The 23,665-nt window shown below is 42.1% G+C and overlaps 1 protein-coding gene across 1 annotated transcript in view; it reads right to left on the reverse strand.

The window, feature by feature from the left end:
- SLC12A1 (solute carrier family 12 member 1) overlaps positions 1-23,665 on the reverse strand; it is a 175,290-nt gene that overhangs the window by 144,901 nt on the left and 6,724 nt on the right. Inside the window, exons 2-3 of the mRNA XM_068272513.1 lie at positions 9,944-10,066; positions 9,183-9,258 (exon numbers count right to left, since the gene is read on the reverse strand). Coding sequence (XP_068128614.1) covers positions 9,183-9,258; positions 9,944-10,066 — 199 coding nt within the window. The remainder of the gene's footprint in view (positions 1-9,182; positions 9,259-9,943; positions 10,067-23,665) is intronic.

A 23,665-nucleotide genomic window follows, 5' to 3' on the forward strand; every position in this document is an offset into this window, starting at 1 on the left:
CTGAACGACGGGACGTTAAAACGACTCGTCGTTCGCAAAAATCCGACGTGTGTATGGGCCTTAAGAAACTCCAGTTGTTATCTATGCAAATAGCCATTGAGTTCTACGACTTTGAAAGTCGTGGAGAGCTCTGACTTCTGATTAGGTTATCTCAGCTGTATTGTGTATTTCTTTTGCAGAAAACAGTTCAGGACAGGTCAAAAGTTCACTGCCTGTTCTGCAGAAACTTTTAGAATGCTGAGAAATGTGTAAACTGTAAGTATTAGAGAATAATGCAATGTTATAAAAGAAAAGCTGTATAACTGAAAATAAAAATGAGAATATTTTCTTTGCTACTAATGTTCTAGTAATTACACGTACTACACAACCAATTCATGATAACATAATTTTTTTTTTTGCTTCAGTGTCTCTTTAACAAGATGTGATCTGAATATTGTTGCCTGTATAATATTCATGTCTATAGTTAGCCAACTAGCAAACTATTGGTGTGTTAGAAGATTAAGAGCCATACCCTATTCAAGGTGATAAGTAGCTTGCAGATGCAGGCTACTTATCACCTTGCCATCACGCGAGGATTACTGGCAAATCCTATTACCCATATCCTTTGCGCGATGGCCGATCGTTAGGGAGCATTACTCAGGCGAAAGCCTGAGCGATGTTCCCTTTTACCGGGCGATGAGGAGTGAGGTTTACGCTGTGGTGCTGTCCTTCAGCACCATGGCCTCACTCCCCACACATGCACAAACACGCCGAACATCCGCCGCCATCTTCCGCTGCAGCATCTGGGGGTCTCCTTTACTAAGGGCTCCCCTGTAAACATACATACCGTCGCCAATCACCTGACGCCTCTCGCCGCAAAATCCGTTACGTAATTACAGTGTATGTAACACTGTAATTACTGTCCGCATAGGAGCCCGGGCAAAGCATCTTTGAATCTGCAGCCGGGGCTCCCCATTGGTCCGCTGTCTGAGCCATTTTATTGGTTCAGACAGCGGACCAATGGGGAGCCCAGGCTGAAGATTCAAAGATGCTTTGCCCACGCTCCTATGCGAACAGTAATTACAGTGTTAGATACACTGTAATTACGCGATGGATTTTGCGGCGAAGGGCGTCGGGTGATCGGCGGCGGTATGTATAATGACAGGGGTGCCTGGCAGAGCTACGTGGGCGGCTTCTAAAGTGTGTGGCGACCCGTCGGAGAGCTCTGGGGGTCTCCTTATTAAAGGAGACCCCCAGATGCTGCGGCGACGATGTGTGTTAGCTGGTTTAGACCTGCTTTTTGCAGGTCTAAGCTAACGCTCATGTCTGCCGGGAAGTATCGCTTCCCGGAGACATGAAAAGGGTAACTGTATACTGTGTTAAGAACTCGCTGGGCGATTATAACGCCCAATCGAGTTCTTTTCCGCCTAGGGGGTCTAAAGTTTAATAAGATTAGGTGATGCTCCCATCGCCTAAGTTAAGAACTCGCCAGTGCTTAGCGCTGGCGAGTTCAGCAATAGAATATGGCTCTAACTGTTGGTTTTTGTTTTTTTCTCTTGAAGTGCAACCTGTTACAGTGAGGTTGTAGGTTTTGCTTTGTTAAAGGACCACTATCTTGAAAACTGTACAATTTCAAATACATGTGTACACTTAAATATGAGATGTACATTTGCCTCAGAGTAAAACACACTGCAAATTACATGTTTCCTGTGTTGCTGTCACTTAAAGTAGGTAGTAAAAAACTGATGAATCTGACAGGTTTTGAGACTAGCTCATATAGTCATGGGGGATTCTCAGGGTTTTCTTTTTTTTAACCCTATACTGAATAGCAGTTGCTAAGTCTACTGCCAAATTGGGTAGAAGTAAGTAGGAGTTGTGCAAGTAACTGCACCCGTGTAGCAATAGAACTAAGTATAGCAATACCACAAATGTTCAGCACAGCTCCCTTAAAATATCTTCTTTATCGGTAATCAAGCTCTAAAACATGCAGTAAACAAAATACATATTGAGCTATGAAGTGGCTATAGCCCACTGTTTCTTGCCTCAGCTCTTATTCACATCACACACCAGAACAATGTCAGCCATTAAAATCAAGACACATTCAGCTGCATGATCAACCAATCCCAGTCTTCCATCTAAATGCACAGACCTGTTGGGGAATTTCAACCTCCTATGGAAGTACCTCCCACAAAACATTCACCCTCCCCTGTAGACTGGGGACAGCAAACCTAAACCATACAAGTACAACTGCCCAAGTCTAATACAATCCAAATGAGGTGGAAGGGAGATCGGAGAAAAGATCATATTAACTCACAATTCTAAGGAGATCAGCACCACTCAGCCTAACGTGTGCACACCTCTTCCCATGCTTTGTTACAAAATGGGCAGAAAGCATGGACGCCACTCAGCGAAAAATCACCATTGAGCAAACTACGGCATGAGACATCACATGTGTTCTGTACATAAGTGGGCAGGGAGGACTTGCCAACCTCCAATAACAAAATAGCTTAACAATAACCAGGAACCAGCTGCTGGGGGAGTAGTTACACACTCTAGGAGGCGCAAGCAGAGTCTGTTGTATCCAATTAGCAGAAACACAAAGGCACAAAAAAAATATTAAGAAAATATTCCAAAGAAGACAAAAAAGCTGAACTCCGCAAGCGCATGCCCCACCAACCAAGTGTTCCAATCTCCATGGAGGCAGGAAAACAAAAAGAACAACCCCTAGATAAACTGACAATAATTAGAGAAAGATTCATATAAGGTTAGCTCTGCCACACAAAATTCACATTGTATTCTCTTTTGAGGTCTCCAGAACTTCTTGTGTTGAGTTTTCTAATCTACCCGACCTTCCATTTTATTAGCTCTCTGCTGATCACCTCCTTTGTGCCACAATATTATTATAAGGGTGATTATTTCAACCATCTCACTAAAAGGAACAGGTATTTGATAAGGAGCAGATTTACTTGCAACTCTACTTTTGTTGTTTATTTAAATAAGTGCCCATGCAGCAGGTGATGATCAGTGGGAAAGACCACGCAAAGATTGCGTTAATGACTTGCCTCACATACATCAGCTATTCAGTCTGGTGACTTATCAAGCTGTTTCTTGTCATTTTACCAGATTTTACCATAATAATTCCCAAATGGGAGTACTGTACAGGTACCGGTAATTGATGGGGTATGCCTTACATTTAGGAGAGGTGATAGGCAGAGAGAGCTATTGGGATTAGGAAGCATTGTGGCACATTGGACTTGAAGCAGTGGCTTGGGGCATTAAAATAGTAAAAGGTAATGTTGAAAACTGAGGCTTCTACCTCCCAAAGTAATTACCCTATAGGGGCACTTTTTGCACTTCCCTGGTGAGTTGGGCGCAGGGCGAGCTAAATGACGCATCTCCCTGCAGGCACAAAACTCTCTGGAAGCATTAAATACTATTCCCCCTCCGAGTTGCAGCAACTTGGAGGGAGATGTAATTCTGTGTCCGGCAACCACTGTAACTTCGCATTACACTGCAGCTATGGGCCGCAGTTTTTTCCCTTACAGGTTTACTTCAAAGAAATGCATCTGTACTGTCAATCTGCCCATATCACCAGTCTAGGGTTACCTGATTAATTTATCATTGTTTGAAATTCAAAAAGTATGGTATATTTTTTTGCAACCTACTACAAAGCTGTAACTAATTTGTCCACAACTGAAATAAAATGAATAACATCAATACTGATACATTGTATTTTTGTCTTGAAAAATGTACTGTAAACATTGAGTCCAGCACTATAAGATAACCATGATTTCAAGCTGCATTTACACCTGTGATAGAGCTGTTCTATTTCTACACTTTAATTAAGATACTGGAATGGAAAATCATATTTGACTCGAAAAACTGTCAGAGAAATGGAGATGTGTTGATCACAGCAGCCGGTCAGTCATCTTTGTTCATTTTAAAACCTGTACTGCAAAAATAATTTAAGAATGTGATGAGCTCCTGTTGGATTATCTCCTGTCATCCATATACAGTAAGCTCTCTGCAGAAGAGCAATTAAAATGCTTCAAACATTTAGGACAGTCCCGTTACAGAATCAGTTGCTGCAACTTACATCACCTTCTCTTATCCAAAGTACCTATGAAGACTACAGGAGCAAACACATGCATTCTGCTTGCCAAATCAACACCTTTCTTCTTCTGCCTATGTTGTATAACCATGTGCTACCCCTCTGTCTGTCACTCCATGTTTACATTGTATGTATCTCTATTTATTGTCCAGCGCTGCGTAATATGTTGAAGCTTTATAAATACAATAAATAGTAATAATCCTAAGGATGCCATAGTTAGTCACAATTCTTCCCCTTTCCCTCTAGCTAGATAACAAGACTTCTTGTATAAATTGGATATGGATTTAGTTGAGAACACTGAAAAACATACATGGTTGAGCAAACCTGGACTGGATTTTTTTAATGGTCTGCATTAGGTGGTAAAAGTTTGCAAACTTTACCTTGTTCCTATCAGAATATACTGCTTAATGGATGTGCTCTTTACTATTTATTTTATATTTCCAGGATAACCTGTATTTATTTTTTTTTAAAAACCCTCTGTGTGGACATGTGCTAATGCAAATATGGGGCAGTTTTTAGAAATTTCTAGTCCTGTTTTGCTGGTTCACTTAAGTCCACCATTGTTCTACCTTACTAATCAATCTCCAATTTGCCATCAATTGTCACACATTTTAGAAACCAGATTAGATCAACTCTAATGCACATGGTGTGCCAACCTGGCAGTAGCACGGCAATCCTGGGCCAAAACTGGCATGGCAAAGATTTATGTTTCATCTTGGACCAGATGGGGTCCACGAGCGGCCTAAAATACTATCTAGTATGAGTTCTTCAAAAGTTTTATGCATTCTGATGGAGGACCCAAAAAAAGTTTATCTTTTCCATTTTTTCTATTTATAGCTTCCTTTTGGCTACCCTCTTGGTTTTTCAGTAGCTTTAAATAAACACAGAAAGTTGGCGTGAGCTTAGGCAGTGGAAATATGAATTTAGTCTATTCAGTCACAATTCTCTATGTGACTTCTTCTATGGCTTTGCCTGAGGGAAAGAGTATGAGATTAACATCTTAAATAGTAAACCTTAGACAGGTCCCCATGAGCTGAAGTAGTCAAAGTGAAATGACTATAAGCCAAAAATGTATTTTTAGGTGTGGATTATATCTTCCTTTGGGTTACAGATAACATCAATCCAAGAGGAAAATATATATATATATCTATATTACATCAAAATATCAGCAGGAAAGAAACTAGCAAAACAGCGATATAAATCCAAAATGACTGAAAAGGTTAATATTGAATAAACAGCCATGTGGGATGGATTTAAGATGTTTATCATAAAATCTGCTGTTTTTCAATAAAAAGAACTCCTTAATGCCATTTCATCACTCCGCCAAAGATAAATAACTCGAAAAGGAAAATCCTTCTGGCTTCTTTCACACCTGGGAGCAAAGCAACACTTCTAATGACCCAAATAAGTTACCAAACTGCCCTTAGAAAACTAATTGTGCATGAAAGCCCTAAGCAAAGAATTGGCAGGTTTCAAAACGATCCCTTTTTATGAGAGGACAGAGACGTGGCTGTACCCCTGTGGCTATAAGGTTTCATTTGCTATGCATCATAAAATCACTGAGAACTTATTTGTCAGGCACAGCATATGCTAAAGTGCAGGACAGAGAAAATGAGAACTTTTGGAATTAGTAATATTTGTCTTTTGTGTGAAACTATCTTTCTGTGTATCCCAAATGACCCCGTTCTGTTTTACAGTTCTGGCACAAGCTATTCTCATTAAGTGAATGATAAGCGCACAATTAAAAAGAGCCTGCGGGTAAAAATGTCCTTATCTCACTATTTGCGCACATTGTGCTATTAGGATTATAGGATGTATTGGTTAAATTATCCTCCCCCAGACTTGGGGTTGAAAAGGATTTGATCTGTTCACTGACTGCGACGTTCATGCCTGTCCTGTCTACCCAACAGGTTGTTGCTGAGATGAGCAGGCATTTTATATGAAATCAATTTTATTGTCATTAAGATCACTGTCATATAGATTAGAATAAATTGAAAACAACATTATTCTCAGTTATCTTTGATTTTGTTTCAGTCAATAAACACGATTAAAACACATTACCAAGAAATAGTGTCTCTCTCTCTCTCTCTCTCTGTCCACACACACACACACACAAACACACACACACACACACACACACACACACACACACACACACACACACACACACACACACACACACACACACACACACACACTACACTAAAGAGGTAGTTCACAGTGTACTTTAAAGAGAACCCGAGGTGGATCTTCGGGAGGCAGATGGGATACAGAGGCATGTTCTCTGCCTAATGACATGGCTCTGTATCCCCCAACCCCAACTCTCTGCCCCCCACCACTGCGCTATAGCCCCCCGAGTTTGTCACTAACTTGGAGGTAAAAACAGGGGAGAGAAATTCCCTGTTTAAAACGCCTGCCAGGGGCATTCCCCTGGCCGCGCCTCCTGCCCACCTCCTGCGGTGGTTTTTGCAGCTACCTGATCCACTCAGCCCTGTGGATAAGGTAGCCTACTTTTTTTTTTTGAGCCCACCTCGGGCTCTCTTTAAAAAATAATGGTATATTTACTTGTAAATTGCTAGTGAACTTTAGTATATGTGGTACCCCCCCCCCTCCCCCGCGCAGGAAGCCAACGCCACATAGTATGTTGGCGCTTTATAAATACAATAAATAAATAAATAAATTAATATAACCCAATGGCCAGCGATTTGTGTTAAGTGCTCGGCCTCATCTCCCACTTTTCTGCACTTGATCTAGGATTGCCCAGTAGTTGAATAATACTGGATACAAATAATCACATTCCTTCTTGGCAGGATGGGTTCCCCTGCCTCGCTAAATCCCATCCTTTACTTATTAGTAATGAAGATCTGCACTCTAATGTTAAGAAGTTTTTATCAGAAACCCTGTTTATTGCATGCCAAGAAATTGCTCAGAAGTGTCTCTCCCCTAACGCACCTAGCTTTGAAGCATGGAGCTAGAGAATAGACAAAAGCCTTCCTCTGAAAAAGCTTATATAAATGGACAATGAGAGGCTGAACACCGTTCACTTGGTTTGGGATAAGTGGAGGGAGAGGTGAATTACAAGTAGCATGGTAACAAGTTAATACCTTAACAAGCGTTGATACCTACTAGTCAGAGTTTGGTTATCATCATATCATTCAACAGATATACTCTCTGCAACTTGAGTAGCTTCCCCCTGTTTACTGCTTGTGCCAAGCTGTTTAGATCCAGATGTGTATATACTGTACCATACTTGTGTTCTAATTATGTATAATGCTCTGGTAGTGCAACTGTATATTTCATTTTTTAAATGTCTGCCCACTGTAAATGCTGTATGACAATTGCTCAATAACATTGTTCTTTTGTTAAAAAAAAAAACTGCTGTCAATTTTTGAAAGTGATATTGATTTTTTAACCGTTTCAAACTACTGTGCAGGCTTTTGTTTCCAGGGAAAGGAAAGCAGGCTGCCAAAATGAGTTTAAAATATAATTTTCGTGGCTTTTTTAGGAGTTTCAGTTCCAAACTACTTTGGAACAAAATTAGCTCCATTTTCGCAAAATGATCAGTTATCAGCATCCAAGAAAAACTAGCGATATATTTCAAATAAAAGTCCTCATACCTGTAGATGTGTTACTGTAATACAAATACCTGAATCATGTATAAACCATACATGTATAAGTGTAGGACCCATAAGAGAATGCTCTACAAGAGAATGCCATATACAGCCGTTTCTGGCTGGCAAAACAATGAGTATAGGCCAATTTGATTGTATTGTATGTGGCCACCTTTAGGGGTAAGTATTTGTAAGCTGTGGTAGTCTCCATGCATAAACAAACATGTAATAAAGGGGGAAGGGGATTGCCGCTAGTAGACTATCGGTAAAATGACCAATATCCTACTACTTAATTCCAATAGTGCAATATTGGTAATCTTTATTGATATTTTACTATGACCTAACCTAAGCCTACCCTCACACATAACCCTCCCTCTACCGATACCTAACGCTTAACCCTCCCTCTACCTCTACCTATGCCTAACCTTTAACCTCTCCCTGGTGGTGGCTAACCCTTAACTACCCCCACAGCGGTGACTAACCGTTAACCACACCCCCCTTGGTGATGGCTAACCCTTAGCCACCCCCTGGTGGTGCCCAACCCTTAACTAACCACCCCGTGTCGCCTAAACCTTAATCACCCCCCCTCGCAATTAGCGACATTAGGCGGATATTTAGGGCCCGGAGTGGTCCGATAAAATGGATGGTGGCGAAGCTTCCTGCTATGCAAATTGTGGTTTCACATAGTGGGCACGCTTACCAGGAAGCCTCAAGTGACTCCAGGGTACCCACTTATCGTGGCTTTTAAAATGAGGTCCTATAGTGGCTCCCTTCTTTCCAAGGCGTGTGCAGCCTCCTTTTTACTGGCTTCCATACATACAGTATTATGGCGGATACCACAACCTACTATGTTCTATCTAACCAACTAGTGTTTGATTTAGCAACTGTAACTTAATCAGTTTACCAGGGTGTTGAAGAAGTTCAGCTCAGCTAAAATGTTTGTGCCCCTCCCTTCCACACTTAATGCTAAACCATCCCCAAATATGTCAACAATGAGGGCTTAGCCCTAAAAAAGAGAGGCAACACCTCCTCCCTTTCAGAGCACGGCTCCCACTATTGGTAGGCACAGAAGCTCTTTGGGAAACCCTCTAGCCTAGTGCACTTATTTAGATATTGTGCTGCGGCTGACTTGACAAGACATGATCTCAGCTGTACCAGCCCACTGCAAGCCCCACCCAAGTCTACAAGTAGAGGGGAAACTGGTGACCAGCTGTTAGTTTAGCAGAAGAGCTTGAAATGGACGGACAGTCTACAGATGCTCAAGCAAGAAGGCTAGCTTTCTGCATTTACATTAAACTAGGGCACTGTCATTTTACCATCTGTAAGCTTCATCCTAATGGGGATTGTGTTAAACTTTTTTCATTAACCAGCACTATATACATTTATATATGTTTAACTTTGAGCTTATTTTATAGTATCTCTGACAGAACTTGCTTTAAAATAGTCAACTTGTGAATAAGGAGGACGTATTGAAAGCTTACCAATTCCAGCTTGACCTACAATCCATGAGAGGCGAATAAAAAGCATCACACCCCATATGTTTAACATGCATCTGACCTGTGAAGAAGGGACACAGAAAATGTATTTAGGTGCCACACTGGCAATCACATCCTCTGTATTAGAATACAAACCTGAAGTTAGAGAGTGAAGGAGGAGCCATTATCATACATTTTTACAAATGCAGTTTGGAAACTAACCCTTTGGCTGTGATAGTTCATGATTTACTATAATGAGGCTCTGGATTTCCGTTCCCTTTCTTAGTGATTACATAATTGCTTGGCAATGGTGCAAAGGGAGCAGGAAGCCAAAATGAATAGCACAACACTAAACATGAATGTACATTTCCTGTACATCACTGGCCATCACACTACGAGATGGTGACCTGTCATACACAATTATCAAATAAATCCAAAGTAAGTAGTTGGGCAAGGCACAGGAGCTTAATGTACAGCATATTCAATTAAAGCCATTTTACTAGGTTACACACATTAGGGAAATGGGTCAAATTGCAGTCTAACAGTTGTTCACATGAAACACACTTTCTCTAAACACACACCAACAAAATATGACTGGACCAATCAGAATCCTCATCATCAAATTCAAGTGCTGAATCGCCCACTAATGCCAACATTCGCATTCCTCTCATGTGGACTTTTTCTGGGGGAACCCTTTTAATCTTTGCCTGGTCTATAGTTTGTTGTGCTGGTTTTATATTAGGATTTTATCTAGTGGTTAGACTTACCAATACACCCTTTATCCATCCAAATTTTACAAATCCACCCTTTTGTTCTTCTTCTGGAATTTGATCTTCATCACTCAAAACACCTTCACCATTGGAGACTGAACCAGGTGTTACAGCAATGTCCTGTATGCAAATCAAAGGTAAATATAGCTCAGTATTTTTACTCCCATCACAGTGACAAAAACACAATTCTCTCCACAAAAGGCTTTAAAAGTAGCCAGTAACCATTAATGCAAACTTTTCTTGTTTATTGAATTTGTTTTTACACAGGGAAGTATTGAAAAAGATGGAAGTATACAGAGCAACAGAATAGGAAACAAGTATACAAATCAGAAGAAAAAAGTGGACAGAAGAATGCAGAAGATTGGGTAGGTGAATATTATTTTTTTATTTGAAGGAGAAGAAGCACCACAACTAGCAATGTATTATAAAGGTATTGCAACAGTTATTTTTTCAGGCCGCGGCAGCAAAGCATCGTCCAAGGTAGCACTCAGAGATAACACTTGTCCATGATGGTCAAGAGGCATGTCAGATTGGTTACCTATAACTTAAAAAATTAAGAACCTTTGGACAATAGTCATAAGTCTATGTATGTATGTATCGTGTAGCGTATGTATTGTAGTCTGGGGACAATTTAGGGGGAACCAATTAACTTATCTGTATGAGGAAACCGGAGTGCCCGGAGGAAACCAATGCAGACACGGGGAGAACATACAAACTCAGTGCAGATAGCCCTGGCTGGGATTTAAACTGGGGACCCAGCGCTGCAAGGCAAGCAAGCTAACCACTATGGCACCGTGCTGCCCTAGAGATGCTTGCCTCTTTGCAACAGTGTATATGGAAGCGGGCGAGCAACAGACACTTCCAACTATTCACCGGCAATGTGGACCACATGAACTGATGCTGTGCTTTTCACACCATCACGTCATTTCCACAGCTTAGCTGCAGCATACTGATGAATGTAATACTCTGTGACAAAACATATGTACACAATAAAGAGCAAAAATACCTCCCTGCTTCTACTACTGCTGCTGCCACTGATTTTTAGCTATTTTAAGACCACCTCACACCAACTGCCGTGACCGCGGTGGCAGCCCCAGGACCGCCTGATGCCAATTGGCGTCAGGTCCTGGGGCTGCACTTTGCAGGAGATCACGTGCAAGCTGCGCGCACATCTCCTGCTCGGGGGGCGGAGCTCCGCCCCGCCTTTAGTCTCCGAGTGTCAATTGGCGCTTGGGAGACTGTTAGACGGCGAAACTGCCTTCTTTACATGTAGTACAGCGATGCGATCAGCAGCAGCGCTGTACTGGGGACAGCCGTGTGACATGGCTGTCCGCCTGGGGGACAAGAGAGCGATCGGCTCTCATAGGCTGAAGCCTATGACAGCCGATCGCCTGATTGGCCGGCTAGGGGGAGGGAGGGGTTTTCTAAAAAAAATTATTATTAAATAAATAGTAAAACAATTTAAAAAGAAACGAACATAAATATTAAAAAAGAAACAAACAAACAACTGGGGGATGATCAGACCCCACCAACAGAAAGCTCTGTTGGTGGGGGGAAAGGGGGGGGGGAAATCACTCGTGTGCTGTGTTGTGCAATTTTGCAATAATTAGCCTGGTCTTTAGGGAGGTTTACCACTGTGGTCATCAAGTGGTTAAAGAGAATCTGTACTCTAAAATTCTTACAATAAAAAGCATACCATTCTATTTATTATGTTCTCCTGGGCCACTCTGTGCTGTTTCTGCCACTCCCTGCTGCGATCCTGGCTTGTAATTGCCAGTTTTAGGCAGTGTTTACAAACAAAAGACATGGCTGCTAACCAGCTTGTGATAGGCTGAGAGGAGCTCAGTCTGTGACTCACACAGAGCCTGCAGGGGGCATGGTGAGGGTGTGTATAGCTTCTATCCTATCACAAGCAGAGCAGCACATTCCCGCCTGAGTGCCTGAGCCCGACAAAGCCGTCAGAGGAAAGAAGATTAGATTATATAACAGAGATAATACAGCCACTGTGCAACTAGGAAAGGCTGCAGTAAGACAGACCACATTAGAACAGGTATAGGAACTTATAGGATAGAAGAAATAAGGCTGAAAGTTTTGTTACAGAGTCTCTTTAACTATTCCTATCACTATTGTTTATCTGTAATTATGATCACTACATTAATGTTCAAGACTGGACACCAACACCAGTGCCAAAAGTAATCCAATTGTGGCATAGCATCCTTCTTGCAACTCACCGCCCTCTCCTATTTCCCTTCAAAATAAATGAATATGCTCTGTGGCCTGGCTATTTTTTTAAGGAAGACCCCAACAAGAACTAATATGCTCTGCCCCATTCCTTGGTGTATATTTTTACATTACTCCTCTAAGGGTTTTCTGCTTCTGGCTATCTTGCGGTGAATACCCCTCCAGCAAGAAGAAAAAAGTATACAGGTAAAAAGGCCAGAAAAAGATGGAAGCATACAGAAAAAGATGATGTCTAAAATACAGAAATTTACAGAAGATATGGATGAAAATAAGAATGCAAAAAAAAATTGTTAAATAATTTTTAAAAATATGTCTTTTATTTTAATTACATTTAGTTTTTAGTTATGGGTGAAAAACGACCACTTCTACCTATTTAACTGGGAGTGGGTGGATATCTAGACATGTTGGTTAATTATTGTTAATGGAGGATCTCAGATTCCACCATTACTACCCTCGGGCCTTCCTGAGCAAGAGATGGGAATGGGCCACTTGTGCATAACATTAGACGAGGGTCCTCTGCAAAAGGAAGGCAAATGCTTTGTCTAATTACTTTTATAGATTGCCTTTAATGTTATGCACCATGTGGGCCAGTACTGCAGAGCCCTGCTGTTGGACTCCAGATTCCTTGGATATACCAACAGGCATACTCTTTTTTTTTTTCTCGATATGATTTTAAATTTAAAAATAAATTACTAACCCTTATTAAAAATGTATTTTAACAAACAAAAAAAAATTTCAAGGATGTTTTATGGGCTTGTTCCCTGATAAAAATATCACAAAAAAAATGAACCCCTGCATATTGTAAATGCATTGGTACAGCCGCCTTGCCTGCTGTTCAGGGGCTGAGCATTGCACCATTGCTGATGTTCTGGATTCATTGAGTGGATCCTCATACAGCCATCGTTGGTTGAAAGCCGTACATGTGTACGTTTGGTCTTGGATTTGTAAATGCATATTTTTGGCACCTTAACCAAAAATATGTGAATCCGTCACTGACTGACTATTTTCTGTCTCGTATCTGTTGCAGTTTTGTTTGTATAGATTCCTGTTGCGGAATATAAGTGCAGAAATAGCAAAAGCTGAAGAAATCCACTTGACATAAAAATAGCACTTTTATTTACTGTGTAACGATTGTGGAATTCTCTCCGTGATCAGCGCACAAGACGTGTGCGCTGACACTGCGGAAATCCTCCACAAACATATAATTTGCGGAAACCCAGCAGAAGGTGCAATGCACCTGTAGAGGGAAATTCCTGTCGACAGGGGGAGCTGTGGAGTGCAGAGGAACAGCTCTTCTGCCCTACCACACACGCCAGACAGGAATTGCACGAAGGGACGGAACGCAATCGCAAGAGAGGCGATTGAGAATGAGCACAGAGACAGATTGTATGTGTGTGCACCAAACTAGTCGCCAACCCGCGACGGTGCACACACCACAGCAGATATGAAGTAGGAACGCGATCGCGAGAGGTGCAATCGCCAGACGTGACACAAGGTTACAGCAAGGCAGAGCACGAGAGTAGCAAAGGCACAGCAAATCATACAATGAGGAGATACGGAAAATAACAAACGCTAGCTAAACGCGAACACCGCACTCATTCGCAACAGTGCACGCGTTTATGCGCGGTCTCCACGTGATAAGAACAATAGAGACAAACACGCCTAACTAACCACCGACAGACAAACATGAAACAGAGGACGCGAGCGCTTGCTTAACGGTTACCTCAACGAGCCTCCAGCAAGCGTTCGTAGCAGACAAGAAAGATACACGAAAACAGGGACAAGCGAGAGATAGGATCCACAGCACTAGCGAAAGTGGCTAGCGCGATCCAGGAAGACAGAGTAGCAGAACAGAAGGATCCACAGCACTAGCGCAGGATGCTAGTGCGATCCAGGTACAGAGTAGCAGAACAGAAGGATCCACAGCACTAGCGCAGGTCGCGCTAGTGCGATCCAGGGAAACAGATCAGATCAGAAGGGGCTACCAGTAACAACCGCTGTTCCGGTTAGCACCCAGACACACAAAACAATTTCCTGTCGACCACCGCTGGGACAGGACAATCGCAACAGACAAACAAAACAGATAAGCAATCCTAACTGCACTAAGGAATCCTGCCCAGTGCAGTTTCCAGGGATTACTCTAGGCTAATCTTTAACAAAGAGCAAGGCTGACACTCCCCGGCGAGTGTCACACAGGATCTAACTCTTATGACCAGCAAAGGTCTGTGATATCAGATGGTATATATAGAGCAGGCCTACAAGGGATGTGGCTAGGCAATTTGCATGACAAACATGCAAATTGCAAATTCTTCAGCAGCAAGCTGCAATACTGACAAAAGGTCTCTCTTCCAGAGGCCTGCAGAATGCAGACCTGAACAGTGGTCAAAAGGCTGCCTGCCTGCGCAGGCAGCCCAGCGGATCCTCACATACTGTAGTTAAGTGACAGATTCTGACATAGTCTGGCTTGTAAATTCTTTCCCAGTAAATCTCACAGTGAAAGGATCTATTTGACTGCCCTACTATTACTTACTAAAAACCTTGTTTTTTATATTTTTCCATGGTCACAGACTTCCGGTATGAAAGCATGCAGGGGCGTAACAATAGACCCTGCAAGGGATGCCTCCGCAGGGGGGCCCAGAAGCCACAGGGGGCCCGTGGGGGGAAAAGTTTGAGAGACTGACAGCTAAGGGCATGGAGAAAAAAAATGTATTCTGCTCTCACACCATTGTTATATTGACTGCATGTGTCCAGCACACAGATAAGGAATCACACACACTTTGGAATTTGTACACTGTCCCTGCTCCCTTGAGTTCGTAAAAAACATCTGTCTCTCACTGCTGCAAAGTTCTGATGACTAGATGTACTTACTGTGAGAAAACTCGGAAAAGCCGCCGCGTGTACTGGCGGCAAGGCGGCTGATTCCGCTTCCAGCGCTGCGGTTTGTCCGCAGCAGCGTGCGTCTGGTGTGGCTGGGTCTATTAGTTCACACAGGCTGAGGAGCTACGCGTGCGCACGCCAGAAGTCAGACCTTTTATACCAGCAGGAGATGTATCAGCTGATCAGGACGATCAGCTGATTCCTGCTGGACTCCTGATTGGCTGAGTGGCTCGGGCGGGGCGGCAGAGTCCTGCAACTATATATTCAGGTTGCTTGTCAGTTGCTGGTTGTCTGCCATTGCGAATACCTATGTGTTAGCACTCAGACCTTAGTCAGATCCTTTAGTGTGGTGGAACCAGGAGGACCTGGGAATCCACACTTAGCCAGTTCACTGTATTATTTTCTGTGTTATTCTCTAGCATATTCCAGGGTGTAGAGACCATGGACCTCACACCCCAGACTAGGAATATTGTGTATCATCTGTGTTATTCTCTAGCATAGTTCCAGGGTGTAGAGACCACGGACCTCACACCCCAGACTAGGAATACTGTTTATCATCTGTGTTATTCCTTAGACCAGTTCCAAAGGTGTAGAGACCACGGACCTCACACCCCAGACTAGGATTACTGTGTATCATCTGTGTTATTCCTTAGACCAGTTCCAGGGTGTAGAGACCACGGACCTCACACCCAAGACTAGGGAACTTGTGTTATCATTCTGTTATACTCCAGACTAGTTCCAGGGTGTAGAGACCACGGACCTCACACCCAAGACTAGGCATTGTTTGATATCTGTTATGACCTATTGCATTTCTGACTTTCCCTCTGCTTTCTGATTCGGTACCTCGCATATCTGATTACCTGTTGCCAAACCCTGCTCGCTTAGGATACCGAATCAGTCTTCTGTCTTTGTACCTTATCTGTCTGTGTGTTGCCGACCTGGCTTGCCCGACCTCGAGAGCTATCTCTCTCGTTAGAGATAGTCTCCAGACCTGGTAGTGACTACCACCCTCAGGTGTCACTCACTCACAGGTTCAGCCTACCTTACCCTGAAACGCCACCCCTTTGGAGTTCTCAGGCTACTGGAAGGTCTCTGTTCCTACCAAAAGGCAGTATCGCCCATACTGCCAAAGACCACCTGCTCCTCGGGTGGTCTTACTCAAAGTCATTACTGTTGCATCAAACACTCACACTATAAAGGTGTCCAGAGGTTAGTTATACTTGGATTATCGGTGATTCTGCAGATCATCAATATTCAGGTATAATCTGTATTCTTGGTGATACTGCAGATCACCAATAATCAGATTCTCTCTGTGTGCCGACACCGATTGTTACACTTACAAACAAAGGAGTCACATTTTGAAAAAAAGTTGTAGACTTTCCCTTTTCAGCAAAAGGATTCCTAGATTCTTATCACACGGGCTAATGACTTTATGGCCTCTGCATACTTTTACAACACAATGGAGTGGAGATTGATGTCTTACTGTTGCTGCTTCGTTGAGAGCTTGTTGTCTCAATGAAGTACAAGATCTTGTAATAACAGTATCAATCAGTGACATTCTGACTGTTTTGCCAAAGTTACATTGAATACTATATCTTATGTTCAGCATGTCATTGTTGTTCCTCCATATAGCATGTGCTCTCATGAAGTAAAATAATAAGGCTGTGTGTGTAGGTATGTACTATGAGCAGAGCTGCAACAAGGGATTTGTCGGCTGCAAGGGGCTGGAGGAAGCCCCGGGTAAGTAAATCTGGGGGTAGCATAGATTGCCTGACGTTTCCTTTAAGTCTAAGTGTTTTTAGCTGCTTGGGGAAAACACATTGGTCCTCAGTTTTCCTGTGCAGAAAGCTAGGGGGGTGGGGGGCCCCATCCAAAGTTTCGCGAGGGGGGGCCCCAACCAAAGTTTTGCACGGGGGCCCAGTGATGTCTAGTTACGCCCCTGAAAGCATGTATCCAGAAATGTTTTTATTAACCAACCCCTTCCTCCCTCAGGCTAATGAAATGCTGCTGTAGCATCCATCCGCTAAATCCTCCTCCGAGTCCTCCCCATACTCCCCTGCCAGAGTATTCAATGTGGTATGGTTGCATAACCCCATCAACCTACCAGACAGCCATTGAGCTAAAGCCAATCTGACCAGCATCAACTTGCTTAGTGGTGCTGTCCCAGCAATTGCTCCATTACAATACCACATGGCTCATCCCAAGATGGCAACATCTTTACTGCTGTGCATCAACAAGCAGTAAATATGTCACCATCTCTAATAGAGTTAGGAATGTGAACCAGGGTGGGGTAAGGTTTTACACTGGGCAAACACTGACTAGATAATTTAGGCGCTCAAAACTTTGGCTCTTTACACAGTGAGGCACTTGATTTGGCCTTACGAAGTGGGCATGGACCCACAAAACGCATTGCCAGTGCTATTAAAGTTCATTTTATATGAATTTGTCTACATTGAGGTAAGCCACCTCAAACTTTATTTATTTTATTGTTTTTAATTCATTTTATCATTTTCTGAGCGCCTTTTTATCCTGTTGTGTTTTTTAATGTTTTTCTATGAGTTATTACGGATCTTCTTAAACTACCGGTAATTAAAGGACACTTCCGAGATCTTAAGATTAAAAAAAAATCCACTTACTTGGGGCTTCCTCCAGCCCCTGCCAGCCATCCTGTGGCCTCGTAGTTCTGCGCCTGTGAAGTACAGTCTGGATGACGTCAGTGCGACTTAGTGAGCCGCATGGTGAAGTGCAAGCAGATCCCGACCTGGCGAGGTCGGTATCTGTACCGGAGGGGACTGGGAGCCACCGGAGCTGCGGCGAGGGCACAGGACGGCTGCAAGGGGCTGGAGGAAGCCCGAAGTAAGTGGATTTTGTATTTTTATTGTGCTCAGACCTTCCCTTTAAGTGTCAAAGAAGTTGGACCTTGGCATGTGGCAACCCCATAATAAATGTGTCTCACTGATAAAAATGTTTCTGTGATAATTCTCATATTATTTATCTACCTTCAAAATTCTACAACTTCCATGTCACGTCATGTTGTCCGTGTGCTGAAACAAACACACACACACACGTATTACCACAACAGGCTGGGGGCCCACATATTTCATTGGAATTTATATTGCACACCGGGCAGAGCACATAATGTACTGACAGCAGTATGCTTCATTTCACACAGAAGATAAAAATATAACCGACAAAAATCTTTTCTCTGCAGGATGTAAAATGGGCTGTGGTAAATTAAACCACACACACAAAAGCAGCATAATAGAAGGCAAAAGCAATTCCGCACAGCCTGAAGACTCTTTCTCCATTTTTGTATCAAATGTATTTTCAGATTTTTCCTAAATAATATTTATAAACATATATTGGACATAATTGCCTATTTACGCTTTCTGTGCTACAGCAAATAGTGCATTTAGTGGATCATCTCAAGCAAAAATAATGCTGAGTCATTTAGCCATATACATTCTGGGAACGGGAAAGATGGCCATTTCCATGGAACATGTCATTGTTATATCCAGGAATCAGTTAACAGGGAAAAGTACTAAAGCCGCTATAAATACCAATGTGCGGAATGCATCACCGCTGATGAATATGCATCTCTCTATTTGCAGAGAGCTCACACAGCCAAGTTTTAACTGACAATAGAAAAAAAATCACAATTATTGCCACCTGAAACTGGTTGACTCCAGCACGTCCAGAATTAATGTGTGCTTTCACACCCCATTACCATAAATAACACTTCTTAATGTTCTATTAATGTGCACTGAATTCCTCTGTTTGCAGTAACAATTACTCATTTACCAACAGATTTGCCTTAAGAAATCTGTAAGTCAGGCAGCACATATCTCCGCAGACAGATTGCTGTAATAAAGGAAAATGTTTAAGCTAAGTTGACCCTATGTACAATATCACAAAGACATATGCAACCAAATGGTACATTTTCTCTTGATATATTACTTTATGTTTTGTTTCCATCTATGTAGGCTAAAGATATGAAGACTGGTGCATACGATTTAGGTATTTGTCCTCTAGTGTCCATCAATCATTGTATTCTGTGGTTCAGGTTTGGCTTCCATAGTAGCAATAGCCACTCATTCCAAAGAAACTCCATTAAAGCACACTTGTCCTTAAAGCGGAACTGAAGATTTAAAAAAAGCAAAGAGTTTCACTTACCTGGGGCTTCTGCCAGCCCCGTGCAGCCGACCTGTGCCCATGCCGTTTCTAAATGATCCTCCATTCCCCTGCCACGGGCTCACTTTTCTTCAAGCCGACGTCGAAGTTGATGTCCAATGCACCTGTGTGGCCCTGGCCTTGTGCATCCTCATGGCCACATGGCCAGGAGTGCCCTGTGCAGGCGCAGTATCAGAAAATGCGCACGGCCAGGGCTGCACAGGCACAGTACACAGCGACAGCCGGAAGTGAAAGTATGCCGTGGCAGGGGAACGGAGGATCATTTGGTAATTTTGCAGGCACCGTTCGGCTGCAGAGGGCTGGCAGAAACCCTAGATAAGTGAAACTCTTTGTTTTTTTCTAAATCTTCAGTTCTGCTTCAAAGATTTATGGAGGCTTCCATCTTAGGTCCTGTCTGTATTCATCAGTTTTTCCGTGCATTTTCTGTACAGGAAAGCTGAGAATCAATGTTAAGGATGGATCCACAATTGTCTTATCAGTTTTCTGCGTCAGTTTTTCTGCATGAGTTGCCTGGCAGTGCTGCATTGCATTCAGCTGTTTTTATGCATGTGAAAAATGCATTCATAGTTAGTGAGATGAAATGCATTAAAATGCATGAATAAAAACTCATGAATTGTTTTGTGAGCTGTAGTGGATTTCCATGCACTTCATTTCCAAGCATTTCTGTGAGTTTTAATGACTCCTGGGGAGTTGAATGCACTGCACAGCAACTCACTGTTGTAGTGTGAATGATAAAATGAAAGGCTATGGACTTAACATTGTAAAACGCACATTATGTGCATTACATCAAATAAGGTGGAAGTCTCCTTAGCTCTCTAATGACAGGTCTACTTCAAACACTGCCAAGGACCTACAATGTCAGACATGAATACAACCATGATCCAACGACCATACTGTTCTTTTTTTTTACAGCTTTTCCATAACACCTATAGCCAGATTTTTCCCATAAAAACATATACCGAGATCTTTTCCATAAAAATGTATGCCCAGATTTTTCCTATAACACATATGCCCAGATCTCTCCCATAAAAATGTATACTCAGACCAAGTCCAAATGTATACCTGGCCAAGTCAATACATTTGAATTTGTAGTGTGTGCATGTGAGTTGAGGGGATGGGCATCCAGGAGCTCACAACACTGGCTTATTACAGGGGAAAGACTAGATGACAAACTTTGATCAGTCTTTCCCTCAAAGATCAGGGTGGAGGTTCTGATGATGCATTCATATGAAGTGTGGTCCAGTCCATCTGGATTTGGGAACTATTGTCTCTGTGGACACCTTAATGTAAACCTTGTTGTAATGCTTTCATATCACATCCTGCATCCATATTAATTACTGTATTCATTAATGTGGCATTATGCAGTCCAAAGAACTTCTTTCATCAAAGATGTTTCATGTAGAAACCAGACAAGAAAAAGTCCCAGACTAGTTCTTGATGCTTTGAAGGGCACATCTGAAGTGAATGTAATGTCTTCACATTTTCACCCCAGGTTGGAAACTGAGCAATTCAAGCAGATTAGCTTTAAGATTAGCCGATAAAATAAACTGTATCGATTTTTAGGTCTTTTGTGAACCACACCAGCCTATCAGAATTAGGGTCAGTGCAGGTTCTCCAGAAATAACTCATAGCGTGAACATTGCTTGTGCCAAGCAGTAGGTAGGATTAATTTTCTGCTATAAATGTTCTTCGAGAATTTAGTGCACAAAAAGTGTCAAATTTATGGGGTCATTTGGCATAGTTAGTGCATTATTTACTTGGCCTTGGTGCAAGTGCTACTTGAAGTGGAATATAATAATAAATCAGGCCATTCAAAACGCGATTGTGACTGTCACCTGGGCAACCTCTCCCTGTGAATAATGTAGCTTTCTTTGTAGAACTCTGAGAAAAAGAACTTAAACTTTAATCCGTGAGGAGGTCTCCCGAAGTTCTGATTTCACCCAAAGAGCATGTCAACTCAGAAATACATTTTTCTTCCCAGACAGGGCCTGTTTTATTTGATGTCATTATTTATTAGCCAAAGTAAATGTACTGATACTAGCTGACATATCTTTGTCCCGGCATCTCGGTAGATGAAATAAGCCTCGGACAACATTCAATTTTGAAAAGATTTATTCACGTAAACTAATCAACATTTGGGTGTTGTCAATCCAGCTTCATCAGAACATGTCATCTTGGTGAAGATGGATTGACACGCAGGCTTGCTCATTTCAGCTTGTACCATTATGCAAATCTACCTATTCTATATTTACAGGTGCTGCCAAGCTGATTTTATTTATGGAAATTCATACAGCAATGGGCTCAGTGTTCTCCTGTATGCACACAAGATTATACTAGTCTGCCTAAAGTATGCCTGGGAAATTTTCTTTAATAAATGCCCTATGTTTTGCATAGACTATTTTTTTGGTGTTATTTACTTCTTATCAAGTTAACCGTCAAAGTTTGCAGATGAGGAGCGACAAAGAGTTTTCTGATGGAGTAGCTGAGTAAACTGTTGATAAATCTGGTTTGGATACGCGGTTCACAAGATTCGGGCGCGTTTCCTATGCGCATCAGAATGCCAGAGATACAGTAAATGGTTTCTGCAATTACTTATTCCCCGCAATGTTCTACTTAAACGTATTTTTTATAGGTGCTGATTGTTGCTGGGTGATTACACTTCATATTGCTGTTAACAGGGAAGTTAATAGGTGGCTGACACACCATTGTGGCAAAACAAAATATCAATGAGATTAAGCAATTTGCAGCAATGATTTATTACTGGTGTGGCACATTATTCTTAGCTTTAGTCAGGGCCGTTCCCAGATATAGGCTGTCTAGGCATGTGCCTTGGTCACCTACTAGTGAGAAGAGGATTCACTGCACCCTTTTACTGTGAAATTGCTGATATCTGTACACTGTGCAGGAGGTCAGCAGCCAAGGAAGAGGAGGGAGCAGACAGCAGAGTCTGCTTCCTCTCTGCATCTACTTGGACAGTACAGGAGCAGCTTGGCAAGGGAGAGAGCTCAGGGACGAAAAGCGGACGACAGAGGGATGACCAGGGCGCATGCATGACATCACATGGCGGGCAGGAAGCGGTGTGAACAGTTGGATCGGTCCCGCGGATTGCTCGTGGATTGGGGTCATCAGGTGTTGTACACGCACGACTTAAAGAGGAACTCCAGTGAAAATAATGTAATAAGAAAGTGCTTCACTTTTAATATAATTATGTATAAATAATTTAGTCAATGTTTGCCCACAGTAAAATCTTTTAAATCCCTGATTTACATTCTGACATTTATTGCATGGTGACATTTTTACTGTTAGCAGGTGATGTAGCTGCTGCATGCTTTTTTGGCAGTTGGAAACAGCTGTAAACAGCTATTTCCCACAATGCAACAAGGTTTGCAGACAGGAAACTGCCAGGAGTACCACGGTCCTCAGAGTTTCTTGTGGGAGGGTTTCACCACAATATCAGTCATACAGCACCCCCTGATGGTCTGTTTGTGAAAAGGAATAGATTTCTCATGTAAAAGGGGGTATCAGCTACTGATTGGGATAAAGTTCAATTCTTGGTCAGAGTTTCTCTTTAAGTACATAGATAGTATAGCTAGTAGTGTAGCAATTTCTCTTTGTGGTATGTGCTCCATTTATATAAATTAGATGATGTTTGGGTTGTATTCCAGATATTTATTGTACCTTGACTCCATTTATATAAATTAAATGACATTTGATTGGGTTGTGTGTTAAATATTTCTTGTAACTTAGCTCCATTTATTTAAATTATACCCTGGTAATACTTAGCGAGTTAAAATATTCTGTCGCTGTAGTTGAAATATTTCTTTACATTCTGTGTTTCTTTGCCAAAAGGCATCATAACACAGAACTATTCAAGCTCCAAGCAAGCACGCTTTGCATTTTGCATGCCTTGATAGTAGATAGTGGTGTTCTCAGGTGTTTAGATCAGCCAGACAGTAAATCTGTATCTAGGGCTAGATTTCCCAATAGGTTCATGAACTGGTGAAGAGTTTAACTTTTTCATTTCTTTATGCCAACAGCAAGTGTTTCCCTTTTATAATGAATCATTATCCCAAAAGATTGGATCATTTAAAATACATACATATAAGACAAACATTTGTTCCAGAGAAAGATGCACTACAATGTCCCTGATATTTACTGTAGATAGTATAAATCTGACAGGTTTTGGACTAGTCCACCTGCTCATGGGGGATTCTCAGGGTTTTCAGGGTTTTGTTTATTTTCAAAAGCAGTTACTGAATGGCAGTCCAACTGGCAAAATAGTGTGAAAGCAAACAGGAAGGCTAGCTGGAATACGTTAATGGACCACTATAGCAAAAAAAAAAAAAGCAGTTCAATCTGACAGGCTTTGGACTAGTCCATCTCCTCATGATGGGGGGGTGGGGGTTCTCA

Source organism: Hyperolius riggenbachi, chromosome 3 (assembly GCF_040937935.1).
Source record: "Hyperolius riggenbachi isolate aHypRig1 chromosome 3, aHypRig1.pri, whole genome shotgun sequence".
Lineage (NCBI taxonomy): Eukaryota > Metazoa > Chordata > Amphibia > Anura > Hyperoliidae > Hyperolius > Hyperolius riggenbachi.